Here is a 16,370-nt window from a genome sequence, read left to right as displayed (position 1 = left end):
TGCGTTTCCATTACGGGGCAAATATTCCATCCACCCCGAGTCATAACGACACCGTATAGCGGCATTATGGGGAAATATCAAATTAGGCTGTTTCATTTGGAGGACTGTTGTGCATTGCAAACAGCTTTGGAGATCAATTGAGCAGCTAGGTAATGAGCGGCAGCGGCCTGCTCTAATATACTCAGTAATGTTCTTTTGATTGCTTTGGTTAATCTTGCTCTGCCATGTGGTGGGGGAGGTAGCCCCTCCCCACTCCATGCCGAAACCCACTTGTCAGCCCAAGTTGGAGGGGAAAATACCTAGAGAGCACTGCTTTAAAAAAGAGAAGCAATATGAATCAAACTATTAAATGTGGATCACTCTTTTTCATGTTTTTTTTAAACGCTGGTAGGAATTCATTAGACTCCCCGAGAACGCCGCAAACGTCAGGCTTTGTGCTGAACGACTTTCAATCAGATCGGCGAGAAATAAGAAGCCCCCGATGAATAGGACATGGTGTTCCACCTTCAGATGAAGACTTGGTGATGTGTTGATGCCGAAGTGGATAGAATCAGACACGCTTCACCACTCTGACTTCTGAAAGTAAATCTTCTCGCTCTCAGAAAGAAAAAGAAAAAATGAAGCAAAAGCCATTCTGTCACACCACAACACTCACAGCTGTGGCCATTTAATTTGCTCCAGCTCGGCTTCGTTCGCCTGCAACCTCTCGCTCGCCTAAAAAAAAAAAAAAATGCTAACAAACCTGTCCAACCACTTTTGCAATATGCTGCACCGCACTATTGCATGCTGCACCATCTGCCACACTTTGCTGTGCGGTGTGAATATTTATTCACTCATATCTATGTTGCTCAGGCATCCGCCTAGCCTTTCCTGGCCTGCCCACGCCCGGACACAGCAGCCGAGTGGCGGCTCAGAGCGATTTGGTCCCAAAGAGATGCGGAATGCGTCTGTCGTCTGGAGATGAGGTGGTTTTGAGTTTTTTTCTTTTTACCTTTCTACGTGGTCCAGGTTGCCAGACACGCCCAGACCTCCGATGGTGTACAGCTTCCCGTCATACACCAGGCTGTTGTGTCTGCAGCGAGCCACGGTCATCCGGGACACCAGGTTCCAGTTGTCCAACAGGGACATGTAACACCACACGTCGGCCACCATCACGCCCGACTCTGTGCCACCTGAAATGTAGAAAGTAGAGCTCATTAAAGTGGGCTGTGCTGGGGAATTGTAATTTTCTCTGTTGGTAACATTAACACACTGTACACAATGGAGATATTGAGCTTTTCATTAAATATTTGTTGAACAATGTTGATTACTGGATAAACGCGGTAATTTATTCACCTCCCACTTGCAAAAGATTCTCAGGTTTGGTGAGTAAAACTGCCACAGTACATAAAGCTAAAGCTAAGAACCCTGGGAACATATTTTATGTATTTTTACTTCTAAAGAATCTGTAATTTATGTTTCAGATTTCTGCCCAGGTTCCACTTGAAAATTAGATCGGAAATGGGGTTTTGCTTTGGTTAAATAAACAAAGAAAAATCACTTGCAGTACGACAAACTCTGCAGGTAAGGCTAAGCACGTTATCACACCTTTTCCATTATGTATACCAACGCTGCTTTAGCACGGTTTCCTCTGGCATGAGAAAACACTCTTTCATGGCTCTTAGAGGGAGAAAATGAAGGTCATTTTGTAAAATATCAAGTCCTGTCATGTCTAGTTTTTGGTGACTTGTTTTTGGAGAATATAGTAATGCAGCGATTCCTGCTCCCAGCCGTTGCAGTGCACAGTTGGTCGGCTTGTTGAAGGAAAGCTCTGAAACTTGTTCCTTGATGATAAAGTCGGTAATTTGGAAATATTTCCTGAAAAGAGAAGGTTGTGCTGTGGAAACCGGAGGAGTGTCGCCCGTCACACTTATTAAGGTAACTCTGAGTAGCTGAAAGTCTGCAAACCAAAAGATCACCACAACAGCAAATAGCTTGAATATTTAAATATCAAATATCAGACTTTCAGACTTGTGTTACTCTATAAAATAGCTAAAAGGTATGCTTTACTCAGTCGGGTCATTCTTTTATATTTCTGTAAATGATTAAATCCGTGTATCGTTAATCATGTATCAAACACAATTCCTATCGATACCATCATATTAATGTATTTTATGTAATATCAAAACATTTTTAAATTCTTTCTACTCTAAAGCTCTCATCCCAACATGTTTCAGTGTACCCTATTGGTTAAGTTATTACAATGGAATAAAATGACCTAAAGATGCATGCAAAATGAACTGCCAGATGAAGTTAACTGTGTGGCTTCTAAGAAAGAAGCTTTTGAATGTAGTCCCAGTTCTGCGAGCGCATGTACGAGCCATGAGTGATCTAATAAATGCTGTCTAACACTTTAACCTTGACTGCGCTAAAGAAAGGGGAAGAAACACCCAAGGAGACGGAGAAAAGGACAGCTTGTGACGACGTTTCAAAGCTTTGAGACAAAGAAAATGCTGGTTGCTTGCCTTGGAAGCTCCAGCATAAAGCAGCCTGATACAGTTTACTTTTCTGTGTTGAAACAGCATCACACTTGTAGAAAAACCGAGACATATTTATTTGCTGTGTTTAATCAGGCGCACAAATCACAGCTGCTGGGTAATCGCTCTTCTGAAGAGGTGCAAGTCAAACAATGTTAAGATATACAATTGCTGGAAAAGGTGCAGAACGTATTTATTATAGTTTGGCTCAAGCTACAAGATGTCTCAATAGCTAAAGTAAAGAGTTATTTGGTGGAATCAAATGGTGTCAATTTTAATTTTAATGTAGGAGCATTTTATATTTGAAAAACATCAGTGTGCACTTGTTGGACATTAGCTGGGTTACTTTTATCTTTTGGATGTAAGATAAACAATCTTTGTTGTGAGTTGATGTCACTTTAGTATAACTACAGCAGCTGCAGAAATGCACAGTTTAGGTGGGAGAATCTTTTGACAGGACAGTTATTACTCGTCAAGACAACTAAAGTGGTTCCAACTATTAGGATTGCTTTGGACTGTCTAGAGTGGCAAGAGAAAAGCCATATCTGACAAAAAGCCATAAGAAATCTTGTTTAAAGTTAACTATAGGTCAGTAAACATGTTGAAGAAGTTTCTCTGGTTGGATGAAAATCAAAAAGCCCACTTTTTGGCTCGAGTGTGGCAGAAAACTGCTGCTGTACGGCACCTTGAATGAGATGGGGGAGTATTATGATATGGGGATAAAAGAAAGGATTGATGGAAAGATGGAACTAAATGGAGGACAATCCAGGAAAAAAAAATTGTTGGAAGTTCCAAAATACTTTAAACTGGGTTGGAAATTCACATTCAAGCAGGATAACAACCCTAAACATACTGCCAGAGTAACAATGGTTCAGCACCAAACATGTTCATCTGTTTGAATGGCTCAGTCAATCTTTTTGGGGGAAAAAGTAAAAGTGATTTTCAGTGATGATATTGTTCTATATGTACATGTTTGTTTTTGTCTCTCTTCCTGTAGGTGAAGAAGCAGATTACTGGTGTATTCTTCTTTCACTCTTTCTCCCCCATCTGCCTCTCTTTTTATTCCATTTGTTTGTTGAGATTGAAATTAACTTTATTTACAATAATAGGGAAGCCGGTGTAAGAGCAGATCACTTTGGCTCCAAGCCAATTTGCCTGATACCTTCTAAACCCAAATTATATGCCTTACAGTCTTTGACTGTTTTAAAAATATTTCTGCAGATGGAGAAATCACACACAACAGTGCCTACAAGAGGCAAAATTTCTTATTTACGGAAATTACACACACGCCACACACACGCCCACAAATTACAAACATTTGTGTTTTGGGAGATTCCACACATCATTTTATGAAAGTCACACTCTTTTTACTTTCTAACATGAAAGAGACTGGGTTGAAAACCTGTGGATTGAACGACAATGGTCATCTGTGTGAAGCAGGATGATCTGTGTGAGTACAACAAAACTCAAATACTCTTAACTCAGAACAAATTGTATTAAAGTTTTCTTTCCCCTACATATAGATAAAGTGAGGGGTTATGGTGAAAGCTGTAATGCTCCATTTGTGAAAGTAAAACTGTTGGGCTTCTTTGTGGCACAAGTCTGATTGCTATACAGACAGGACACATTAAAATAGTCATATAAATCAAATAACACTAAACTTTTGGATTGAAACATGACAAAAAGTACATCTAAAGGCGTGCATTCTTTATTAAAGCATTGTCTTGCCTGGGAAACAGATTTTCTTGTTTTCAGATGGCATACACAGTATGTGGTGCACTAAACTCTCCGCCTTCATACAGCCCGATAAACATTTCCAAATCCCGTCTCTCCAAGAACTCAACTGCGATTGTTTTCCAACTCTAACAACAGTGACACTCTGATTAAAAATTGTTTGTTGCCATTTCTTTCCAAATCAGCTCTTTCAGACGTATAGTCTGACTCCTGACACCAGCCACAAGTCAGTGACCCTGTGCAGCTTGTAGGGAAGGTTACACACCAGAGCCTGTTGATTGGCTAGCTTGTACAGGCCTGATTTCCCCACTGGCAACGTGACTCCCGGTGGACACATGCAGACCTGTTCCAGAGCCCAAACACAAATTTACATTTATATGAAAGGAGCTGGAGAGGAAAGGTACACGCAGGACAAATCCTGTTGCATTTCCAGAGTGCAGTGTGAAGGTCTGAGTAGCGTGCAAGACGCTCGCACAAATGGACTGTGGAGGGAGAAATTCAGTTTACCTCTGAAGGAGCGACTTAAAGGTGTCACATAGAGGGGAGTCACAGAGTGCACAGTGGGCTGCTGTGGAACCAAATAAACTGCAGAACACTGCAGCAGCTGCGAAGCCAGACAGAGGAAAAGCCGAGAAGAAGAAGAGGAAGAAAATCCTCACAGAGGGTAAACAGCAAAGAAGTCTGACAGAAAAATTACTTTTTTTTTTTCCTTTTTTTTTTCAAAAAACAGAAAGACATTAAAGGTGTCTGCAGTAGTGGGCTGAGAAAAGCTTTCAAAGCAACATATTGGTGAGTTTTCGAGTCCGGCATCTTTAAAAACTCTTTGGATGGTTCTGAAAGGTCATAGGAAGTGAGCAGTGGCCTGTGAAGGCTCGGTTTGCTGAATCACACCAGGAGCTACGAAAAAAAACAAAAACCGATGATCAACTGTCAGATTTAACAAAAGAAACGTGAAATTTTCTGTTTTCTCCTTTTCACCTAAAATATGAAGTGCTTTCACCAACACATTATCACAGCTGTGCCCATAACACAAAAGGATAAAAAAAATCACTCAAGGAGACCAAATAGAAAAGGAGTCAAGTAAATTATGTTTTAATCTTTTTCCTTAGATTTTACCAAGAAATAAACGGCGCTTAGCGTAGACTTACGTGTACTCAGACATCCCTCTACTCAAAATGACACACATTTTCAATAGGTTCACTCTTTTGTGATAAAAAAAGAAAATGTGATGACAAATTAATATGTTGTGGATTATTATTTAGACTTATTTCTGGACACATAGAGTTGGTGGAATGACAGATCAGAGTGAAAAGCAAGCTAGATAATCCAAAAATATTTTTCAACATAAGAATTTGAAATTCTTAAGTTGTCATTTATCAACACTAGGATGTACAGTGCCATGAAAAATGATTCACTCCCTTACAGATTCCTTCAGATCACATTTTAATTTTAAAGAGAAATTGAAACTTGTGTCTGTAAAAGCCAGGCTACGAAGAGTAAAATGCACAATGAGCGTGTTTATCCGAGAACTCCAACTTTGCTTAGCTGGCGTTTAGTAATCCAACATTGTGTATATTTGTTTCAAAAGAATTTCGGTATCTTTGAAATTGCTCAGATCTTTATCTTTATCTTTACTTGAAGTCAAGTTAGGATAGGAAGAAACAATACTCAAACTCTGGCCTTTTATTTTACAAGCTTTTAAAATAACTAGCTCCAACTTTTTCCTAACTGTGGTACTCTATAGTGCTGCAACCTTCCAGTGAACGCCTGCCACGGGGAAAGCTAGAAAAAGCCCCATTTGAGTGGACGATTTAGCTTACCTGACAGGTAGATGTTGTCTCCCGCTGAGATGACACTGAAGAACTCGCGGTCGTAGAAGGGCAGGCTGGCCAGCGGGTACCACTTACTGTTCTGGGGGTTAAAGCATGTGACTGCTGTCAGGGAGCGCTGGTTCATCCCAATGGCCTGTCGCCCTCCCAACAGCACTATCACCTCCGCTACACCTAAGGGACAAAGCAGGAGAGAGAGAGGAGGAAGCAGGTTTATTGGGAGAGGATTCCAGCAGTAAATGAGGGTAAGATTGAGTAAGGTGCAAAAGCAGCAAGAAGCCACGGTGCTTTGTCGGGTGTTGTTGGATGCTGATGTAATTGAGGCGGAACCGACTAACACACACAAACGAGGCAGAGACAAAAAGGTTTGCTTGGGATTCAGCAGGCCTCGAGTCAATAAGCTTGTTGGGGAATGCTAAATGCAAAACAGCAAAGTTTCCTCCCGGTCACTACGACTGGGTAAATGGGAAAGCGTAACTCAATTAACAAGACTGATGGGCCTGCCATACGCGTGGTCGCCGCCCAGCTCAACTCCTACACATCCTAATGGCGCTAACAATGAATTCACTCGTCCACACGCACATGCAGAAACAGAAAGTTTTTTTTTGTTTTTTTAAATGGCAATGGAGGATCACAAAATCAATAGGCAAATCAATTTAGGTACATTTGTATGTTGAGGTGGACTCGCTTAATTGGGAACGCACTCGAAACTCGTTCAGTCCACCAGACCTTATAAACGTGCACACATACAGCCGGTGGATAAAGACACCAGTCTTCTAAAACCTGTGCTCACACACACACACGCACACACACACACACACACACACACACACACACACACACACACACACACACACACACACACACACACACACACACACACACACACACACACACACACACACACACACACACACACACACACACACACACACACGTTGGCAGGCTGCCACGTGTGTCCTCAGGTCCTCTCGGTTTGCAGCACCAGCAGGCTCCAGCGAGCAGGCAGAGCGACCAGACAAAAATAAGCTGTGTGTTTGTAAGCAGCAGGCGGGCGGGTGGGTAAAGGGAAGCAAGCCAGGGAGGGAGCGGATAAGGAGAGACTGATACAGGGCCCGAAAACGGAAAGACGTTAAAAAAAAGAAAAAGAAATGAAGGGAAAAATAAATGTACGAGATGGAATGCTAATCTTCCAAAAGTCCAGGATAAGTCTAACCACGAGTTTTGGCTTTTTGGATCAATACTCTCTCCTGGCCTACTGTACCCACAGGCAGGCAGAGGAGTTTTCCATAATGTATACGTCTTTAGGCTGAAATTCTTATGTTTTTAAGCTTCCACTTTTTTCAAAGTAAAGCAGACTTTTTTTTTTTTAAGGGAAAAACATCTATATAAAAAACTACATTGTGCTTGGCTGAAACTGAGTAAACAAACCACTGCCTCAGAAATATCCTGGACAACCAGCTCAGACTTAGTGGACAGCTTAGAGCTGCCTGACGCCTTTTCCTCCAGGGATTAAAAATAAATAAAAAATACGCCTGCATATGATGAAAACTAAAGTGACGGTTAAAGAAGAAGTTGTGACTCTGTCATGGTAAACATGAAGCATGAAGGTCTTGTACACAATAACAAAATGTAGAGGGTGTGAGTTTGTTTTTTCTCACAGATTGTCGCCCTGCCTGGTAGTGTATGAAAATCCTGGTAACATAGACTGAATCCCATTTCACTCCTTTGCCCCTCATTCTCAGCCCTCAACTTAAATTTTCTAAAGAGGAAATAGTATTTTTATTTTTAAAATATGTGTTCAGAAGAATAAAGGCAATGGGATTTAGGCTAAAGTATGGTTTCATTTTAATATAATGCTGCCGTCAAACACGTACGCAATATGTAACTATGTTTGAACAATGACAAGTCTGATGTTTTTTTAACAACTATAGCCTGTATACTACAATATACTATATAGTATTTCTTTTGTAAATGAATTTGTAGTACATTAATAGTTTTTAACACTTTATTTCAAATATATTAAAGCACTATAACTTTTAAGTAAGATAGTTTTAGCTAGCTTAATGAAGGCGTTGAAGCTAAAGTCAAAAGTACGGCTAGCTGGCTGAACTTCTTATCCGTGAGGCTAATGAACGTCACATCTTAGCTGAGACTGTCAACTAATTCACTAATATTAGCTAAAAATGAGTTGAATTTGAACTTTTTTTTTTGGTCTTTTAAGTTGTTAACCTTGCATAATTTCAAATTGTTTCCTAGAATGCATTTCTTTATGATAGTAAACTACAACTTTTGCCCAGGTAAAAGGGTAAATGATCTTCAATTACCCAGTTTTGTCAAAGCAAAAGCTAGCATGGAGATGAACAATTTATTCAAACAAATATCGGCTTATTAGTTGTGAAGAAGTTTAACTTTCTTAGAAATAAATGTGCGAACAAGAAATCCTATGATCTTACCATGACGACGTACATGCTTTCATTTTGAATATTTATTCAAATCTAACCAAATAAATCAACAATGCTTTTGGTTAAATTCTAACAATTAATTCATTCTATAACCCCAATGTTTTACGTTCTGACAAATCTAAGTCCTTGGACTACCGTCCAGAAGACCATTGATGGTCTGTTAATAAATAAGAGTTCATTTTTGTGGGACAGCAGACGATATGGCAGCTGTGATTTGGCAAAAAAAATATCAGCGGGTAAACAGACTCTTTGTCTTTGCTCTCAGGAGCTTTTACCCGCACATCCCAACACACACATATCATCTCCCATCCTGACTGAGTTCTCATTGTTCTCCTCCGTGATTAGTTTGCTGCTAACATGTCTGCGCTCCATTTCAGCTTTATTGGATTTTGAAAGTATGACTATTTCCCTCGCTTTTCTCTGACGGCATTTTTCAAATCTCCTTTAATCTCAGTTTCTCTCATCCAGCTCGTTGTTTCACTTCACTCATATTGACTGTCGCAGCAGAGCTTCTGTTTGAACACAATGGCGATTCATTTTCTCTTGACTCATCCGTCAGTCAATGCTCTACTTTTTTAGCTGTTCTTATAATGTATGTGCTTTTACCCTTTAAGCTCAAACAAAATCACTTTCGTCAGACAAGGAAAAAGAAAAACCCTGGCATTTCCACACATTTCTTTTTCCGTTTAATCCTAAAATTTAACGCAAGCCCATTCTTTGATGACAAACTGCAGAGCAGCCGTTTCTATTGTCTGCTCAGTCCCCACAGCAACTAATTAGGCCAACTTAAGCAATTTCGCATGACGCCTCAAAAACGCTGAACTAAATGTGCCTACGCACACGCAGGTGTTTGTGATCACCTCGTGCACACATGCGTGAATGTTCTCTGCACGTTCCGCTCGACTGGACACGTCAGTGAGAGTCCACATCTGGGTGCCGCGGCTGCTGTGTGGCTCTGACCCCTGAAGCCCCGGACACATTCAGAAGCTAACACAAACCAGCACCGGCCTGTCAGAACGCGGCCAAACACAAGAGGGGCGCTGCTGACGGGAAGCCACGGCATCCGATCAGATGGCTTGGTGTGCGTGCGTGGGGGTGTGTGTGCGCGTGTATGTTTTTCTCAGACAACAAGCCCCTCCCAGGGATGGCTGTCAGTCAGCCTAAGGTTTGATGGGAGTTAGGTACAGGGATGAAGGGATGGTGAATGGTACGATGGAGAGAAGTGTTTGGGGATAAAGGGATAACTGAGACTTGACAGCTCTCCTTTTTTTTTCTCCCCCATTTTCTGACAGAATTTATACCCATGGCAGTTTGGGGAGAGAATTTCTCCTTCTCCTCATTGTTACTGACCTTTTCTGATATCGTAGTAATATTTTTAGCCTGTCTTTGGTACTGAGGTTTTGAGCCCCACATTTCCATTCGTAAATCCAGTTCCTAGAAAATCTTTAGAAGGAAAATATTTGAATTTTTTTTTCTTTTGTCTTTCACACATTTCCTACCAAAATGTGCCAAAATATAGAAGTCAGTATCAGCTGGGTCTGGGTTTAATGGGTAAACGAAGCATTATGCATTTATTTACCACAGATTATCTGTACTGTTCTGCGATTCAGTCTGAAAAAAGCAAAACCCCAAAAGGACACAAATGTTGGTGCATTTTAAAAAATCCAGGTAACCAAGAAGGATGATAAACATCAATTTATAAAAAGCATAAACGCAATAGTGAGTCACTAGTGTAACCATTGGAATTAGCAATCTGACCGAGCTCAATTAGCTCGGTCAGATTGGGTGGAGAACATCTGAACATTAATTTTTTAATCTCGACACAGATTCAAAGGTTTTGGTTTAGATTTGGACTTTGACTGGACCATTTTAACACTGGAATATCTGATGATCTACGACACTGTTATTGTTTTTATATCTGCAAACTGTTACAGGTTTCCTTGATGCCGTGTTGTTTACCTGTCTTGGCATTTGCAGTGCTAAAAGCACAAACTACTTTCTGCTGCGACCGCGGATCATTTAGCCTCCAAGCTCCCAGGGCTTTGATAACAACAATGTGACAGTGGAGCAACTTCAGATCCAGCCCATTAAAATCCAAACTTTAAATAATCATCGTCAGACTTTCTTTCTTTTTTTTTTAAATTTTCTTACTCACAATAGCTTTAGGTACTACAAATTGTCAAATTTTCTCCTTGGTATAAGCTTGTTGTAATTGTCTAAATGCTTACAGTTACTTTTATGGTTTAATTTTTTTTAAACTCATGCTGCTTGTTGTTGTTGTTCAGTCAGAAATTCTCCCTCCTGCCTTTCAAAGTAGCCCCCCCAAAAAAATCAAAGTTTCAATGAGACAGCGTTTAGAGTGGTTTCATGAATTACAGGAATTACAACGGAAAACATGTGGACCTGAACATACCCAAACTACGTCATAGGTAAAAAGAAATGTGGTGTGAATGACTGACTTCATGCATAACTTCACACCACGTTATGCACGGGTCTTTTGGGTCTTGGCCATGCATTCAAGAATACAGCTGGATCTCTGTACGGTTCTTGAATGCATTTCATTTCTCATCTGTTGGAACTGGCAAGCAGTAAATACCCGGCATTAAGGTGTTCGCACAGTTTTTTATAGCCGTTGTGTTTTATAGAGCCATGTGTATGTTTCTGAACCACCCCCTCAACTGCTCTGTGGATCGTCACTGCTGAAGTCGGCAGTGTGTTTTGCCCACAGGAACATCGTGTGTTATGTTGGAGGCTCATGAGTCAAGGTATAAATGGTGGGGACACCAACCAGGTAGGAAATGTCACGGCTGCTTTGCATGCAGATAAAGCAGCGGGTCAAACCTTGCTCACGAGGTGCGTTTGCAATTTAGTTTGAAAAGTATTTGTATTTGTTACTGCTTTCTTCAACAAGCGACCTCGCCCGTGACCCGACTGCTGTTAGAAAGTATTGCTGGGTCTGATTCACAACAAGTTGACTATAGGGAAGCTGAAATGACAAGATAAAGAGGATTTAACATTAAACAAAGCATTTTAGAGGAAGCATAAAATTCATGCATGTTTTAGATGTTTTCATGTCTGCATGCAACACTCTTCAGATTTTATTTGTGGATATTTTGAAACCCTCGCATCCTTTCTTCTATTTTACAACTATTTATGGGTTTGTTGTCATCGAGCCTAAAAGTGAAAGGTGACACGAGAAAACACAAAAAAGTAAAGGAGATGTGAAGAGGTACTGGATTTTTCCTATGGTATGAGGCTTTACTGTCACCTTATAATCCAATGATGTAATTTAAAAAGGTTTGGTGAAGGATGGAAATTATCTGATGACATCTTCTCTTGACTACAATCTACAATTACTAGCAAAGGCACTAAAGGCGAGCACAAAATTGTAGTGCTAAACTGGGACCTCTGCAGATAAAATGAATTCAAGATTAAGATGTGTTCCGGATAGTCTCCTGTTAGAGCTGCATCAAAAATTGAAGATGACGCCCACCCACAGGCTGAGACATGAAGACACAAATATTCACGCATGCAAAAAGAAAAAAAGGAATAATAAAAAAAAAAAAAGCCTGACAGCTTCCACAAATTGCTTCCACATGATTGGGCCTAAAATAAATGAATCTATCTGTGACAGGGACATGCCGTCCAGGCTTTCTACCATACAGGAACCAGCTCAGATCTCGCTGTGGACAAACACCCACACCTACATGCCTGGTCACTCCTGCATAAAAGTGAGGCGGATGTAAAAATAAAGACAGGAAGGAAAGATTCAGTCACTTCCTCTTCCTTAATGCCACAATGGGTCTATCTTCACCTTACTATCCACCTCATGCTGTGAGTCTTCCTTCCCTTTTCTTCGTCTTTGAGCCCCGCAGCAAACATCCCCCCGTCTTGCACTTGTTCTAGCTCCCTCTTCTTCTCAGCCTCTCTTCTGTATTTCCCTTTTCATTTTTTTTCTTCACCGCTTCCTATTCCTTTGACAAATAGTTTACCTTTTGTGCTTCTCCCTGACCTAACAACACCGAGTGGAAGTCTTGAATTTTCCCCTCTTCTCTTTATGTACAGACAAGAAAACAGAAGTATAACAGTAGTTATAGCAATTTACTGAAGAGTGCAGACATGAAAACAAGTACACAATATAAGCCAAGAAAACATCATCAGACCTACTCTGACAACTTTAAAGTCAGTATTTGTCCGCCGTCGGTTTTGTGAAGTTTTTTTGCTTTCTCGTACTTTTTCCAGAACTATTGTTTCAGAAAAGGTCCTCTACACATCTTGTTGTATGTTGGAAATGTCGAAATGTTGCTCTGTTCTCTTGAATGATATTCTGATTTGTATTTTTGGGAAATCAAATCTGTAACTTACAGAGTTCTCCAACAGACTTTTTGATCAGTTTTCTTTTACTGCGTTTGTGATAAGATCATTATCAGATTGAATTTATTTATGGTCTCTCTAAACCTGGTGTTTCTCTTCTGCATTCAGAGTCTAATTGATTTCGACAAAATCCACAAGCAGAGTTATGCTTCTATCAAGTGTGTTTGTAATCGATGTTGGAATAAAAAAATATATAAAAGAAAAGTTTTTACTTGGCAAAATTAAAAGAGTGGAGCTCTCCTTAATGTAAAGAAGGACAAATGAGGCAAACTGCTAATGTTTTGGGACAATTTAAGCTACATTTAAAAGAGAAAAACCATAACATTTCCCTGAAAGGCAAGGCCGTGGTGACTGGTGTGAAAGCCCACAGAAGTGATTTATGCATTACTTGTCTATCTTCAAGGGGGCCTATTTAAGATAAACCTCTTCTGTTGTTTTAATAAAATATAAACTGAAGGTTGATCCCGTTTTACATTAGTCGTTACAGTGCAGAGCCTGCTGCAGGAAGGGAGTGAGACCGGTTCTGGGTTTGCAGAATGAAGCTGTATTTTAATGCATTTTCTCACTTAACTTTACTCTCACACCACTGCAAGTAGCTGAGATGGCAGAACATTTTTTTATGTTAGCATACAGGAGAATGTTTTTTGTCATCTAATGTGCTCAAGCAGAACCACAAATTAAAAACATTGTCTTGTGTCCACTTTTCAGTCAGAACTTCAGACCAATTTTCCTCAAACACCTAAAAGCAGAAACAATGGGACAATTGATATTAGTAAAGCCAACAGAAGATCAGCAAACGTGCCGGCTGGCGAATGATGGGACATAAACGATACATTTAATAAAGACACATTTTAAAAACTTGACAAACAGGATGTTAAATAAATGACAACTAGTTTGTGCTGAGTTTGTTGTGGGTTTAGTGTGAAGTGATTGGCTGAGTATTAGTAAAATCAGCTCTGATTAGCTGATTATTTAGTTCATTGTTGTTAATGATGTACTGTCACAGCACCATCTCCAACAATACTCTATAAACTGCAACTCCAAATAATTACTAAGGCACAACGACACTACTGGCAGTTTGTTCTCCTCTGAACAAAAGGATGACTTAAACAAAATATCTTCGATTTAATACCTGTTAAAAGGATAATTTCTCATGTTTTGAAATACAACAAATGCAAATCATGGTTCTCAAGTCAGATATCTGTTCATTATGGTTTTTTTGTTCCGCTTTTTAGAAGTATGATCTATAAATAATGTTTAATAGGCACCACTCATCACTTTCATCCGCTCTTTTTTTTAAGAAACACTTTTCACCATGATGAATAACGCTCAACTAAAAGCTATTAAAACTAACACCATTGGTGACAAAATAATTTGTTACTGTCAAACTGTCATTACCAGGATTTTTTAGAAACAACTAAAGGAACTGTGGCTTAGTGGCAGGCTGCTCATGATAAAATTCCTATAGAGGCAATGCACCTATTAATGCCTGAATGATGAGCAGTGATGAACAGCTTAACCAAAAATAAAAACACATTCCTCAGAAAATGATCATATCAAATAGGCGAAGAGTAAAAGTTGCTATTATTATTGGCAAAACTAATAAAGTGCAGCTGTTTAAGTGATGACATTTTGGAAACTGACACTGCTAATATATATGCAAAGCATATCTTAAACCATTTACGTTTGACCAAAGTGCTAAATGGGCAAATATAATATTAGTAAAAAATGTTTATGTGGCAGTTAGCGATATTTAGCAGGGGATGCCATGACAGTGTCATACTGAGGTTTTACTCACATCACAGCTGATAATATGCTTACTAACTGTGAGAACTAGTCAGACTCCAGGCATGTATTAAAAAAAAAACAAAACAAAAAAAAAAAGCAATGCAGAGTCAACAACTGAGATGCCCGTTTTTCAGTGAAAAGCTTTAGTTTGATATCCTCTCAAACATTAACCATATCAACAACAAATAAAATAACATTCTGTTTTGGCTAAATCTGAGATTTTAGGAAGATTTTATGCCAGAAACTTGACTTGTGAAGGCCGTCTTTAGAGGTCGGCAGCAAAGTAACATCAACTTAGCCGTTGCATCACAACCATCTGGGGGTTTTTTCTGCTCCTTATAAATAATTACACACTTGATACTGTAGCTGAGTAGGGCATAGGACTCTCAGTCACCAGTGAGGGGAGCTATTGCCAAGAGCTGCTGGTTGGGTCAGTCAGACTGATCTCTGAGTGTCTTCAGGAAATACATAGCTGTCATACATGTCCCTCTGAAACTTTTTTTCCCCCTCTTTATAGTTACTGTATAAGTGCTGGATATATGCATAAAAAAAAGGAAAATGCAAGGAAAACGCTTTCAACATGTTTTATGAGAGTTTATGATTATTTGTTTTTCTGTCGTGATATTTTACCTTCCGGAGAGAACTCAAATATTTCCCGTTTACAGCAAAGAATCGAAAAGAAAAAGCACCGCCGACGGTAAAACAGCAACAAAGCCAAGTCTACAATGGTGGGTGGGGGAAAAAAAACAAAACATCTGCTATTACAACAGAGATACACTCAAAAACATATACTGTATACATAGATATATTTATACACTGAAAGCTGGAAGCAAGCAGTATTGTATGCTCTGGATATCAAAGCCACGGTGACAGAAGTGGGATTTCTCTCAGGGCTCTCAGCCACTTACTGCTGGTCCATAAATATTTTCTCTTATCTCTGCACTGCTCCTCTCTATTCTTTTTTTTAGCTTTTTATTTTTTTACCCCCTTACTAATCCCATGATTTCTCTCCCATGGAGTTAATTTGTGATGGTGAGGGATCAGGGGTCCAAGGGCTCTCAAATTATTTCCTGGGCCACAGAAGTGCAATGTGTGTGTGTGTCGTTTCATCATGAGTTTGCGTGTGTGTGTGCGTGCGTGCGTGCGTGCGAGTGTACCCTTGCATGCGTGCATTTCGTAATTTGTGTGTTGGGCATCTGGTGGGCAAAAAGCCTGCACTACATTGATTGACTGGTGTCCTTAGGAGCCTTTTTTCATGGCTTAAAGAGAGTCCTTGAAGCCCATTTAAAAGCTCAGTTCACTCAATATCCTGATCTCTGCTGATATATTCAGCATGGTTGGATACGATAGCTTTCAGTCAAAATGCAACAGTTTTGGGGCGCCGGGTGGCTCAGATAGTAAAGCGTGCACCATGTGCAAAAGTCGTAGTGCTTGACGCGGTTGCCCTAGGTTCGATTCCCGGACCACTTGTCTTCTCCTTCCTTCTTCTACCTATTTCCTTCCTAGCTACGGCTAAAGGCCAGTTTCATGATGTTACCACAAAAACTTTCACTAAAATAAGTGTAAAATTCTATTGTTTTGACACCTATAAAACATATAGCTTAATCATCTGCCAAACACTGTTAAAACTACGTTGGATTGTTCAACTACTTACTGCATAGAAT

The 16,370-nt window shown here is 39.9% G+C and overlaps 1 protein-coding gene across 3 annotated transcripts in view; it reads right to left on the bottom strand.

The window, feature by feature from the left end:
* The window catches only part of klhl29 (kelch like family member 29), a 276,011-nt gene that overhangs the window by 48,046 nt on the left and 211,595 nt on the right, over positions 1-16,370 (bottom strand). For all 3 annotated transcript variants that reach the window (XR_002754055.1, XM_023348256.1, XM_023348257.1), the window contains 2 exons: positions 6,071-6,253; positions 992-1,172 (listed from right to left, as the gene is read on the bottom strand). Coding sequence is in view for 2 of the 3 variants with exons in the window: in XM_023348256.1 (XP_023204024.1) it covers positions 992-1,172; positions 6,071-6,253 (364 nt within the window). In the remaining variant the exon portion in view is untranslated. The remainder of the gene's footprint in view (positions 1-991; positions 1,173-6,070; positions 6,254-16,370) is intronic.

This window comes from Xiphophorus maculatus, chromosome 15 (assembly GCF_002775205.1).
Source record: "Xiphophorus maculatus strain JP 163 A chromosome 15, X_maculatus-5.0-male, whole genome shotgun sequence".
Lineage (NCBI taxonomy): Eukaryota > Metazoa > Chordata > Actinopteri > Cyprinodontiformes > Poeciliidae > Xiphophorus > Xiphophorus maculatus.
The sequence above is the reverse complement of the archived record's forward strand: the minus strand, read 5'-3'. Positions and strand labels throughout refer to the sequence as shown.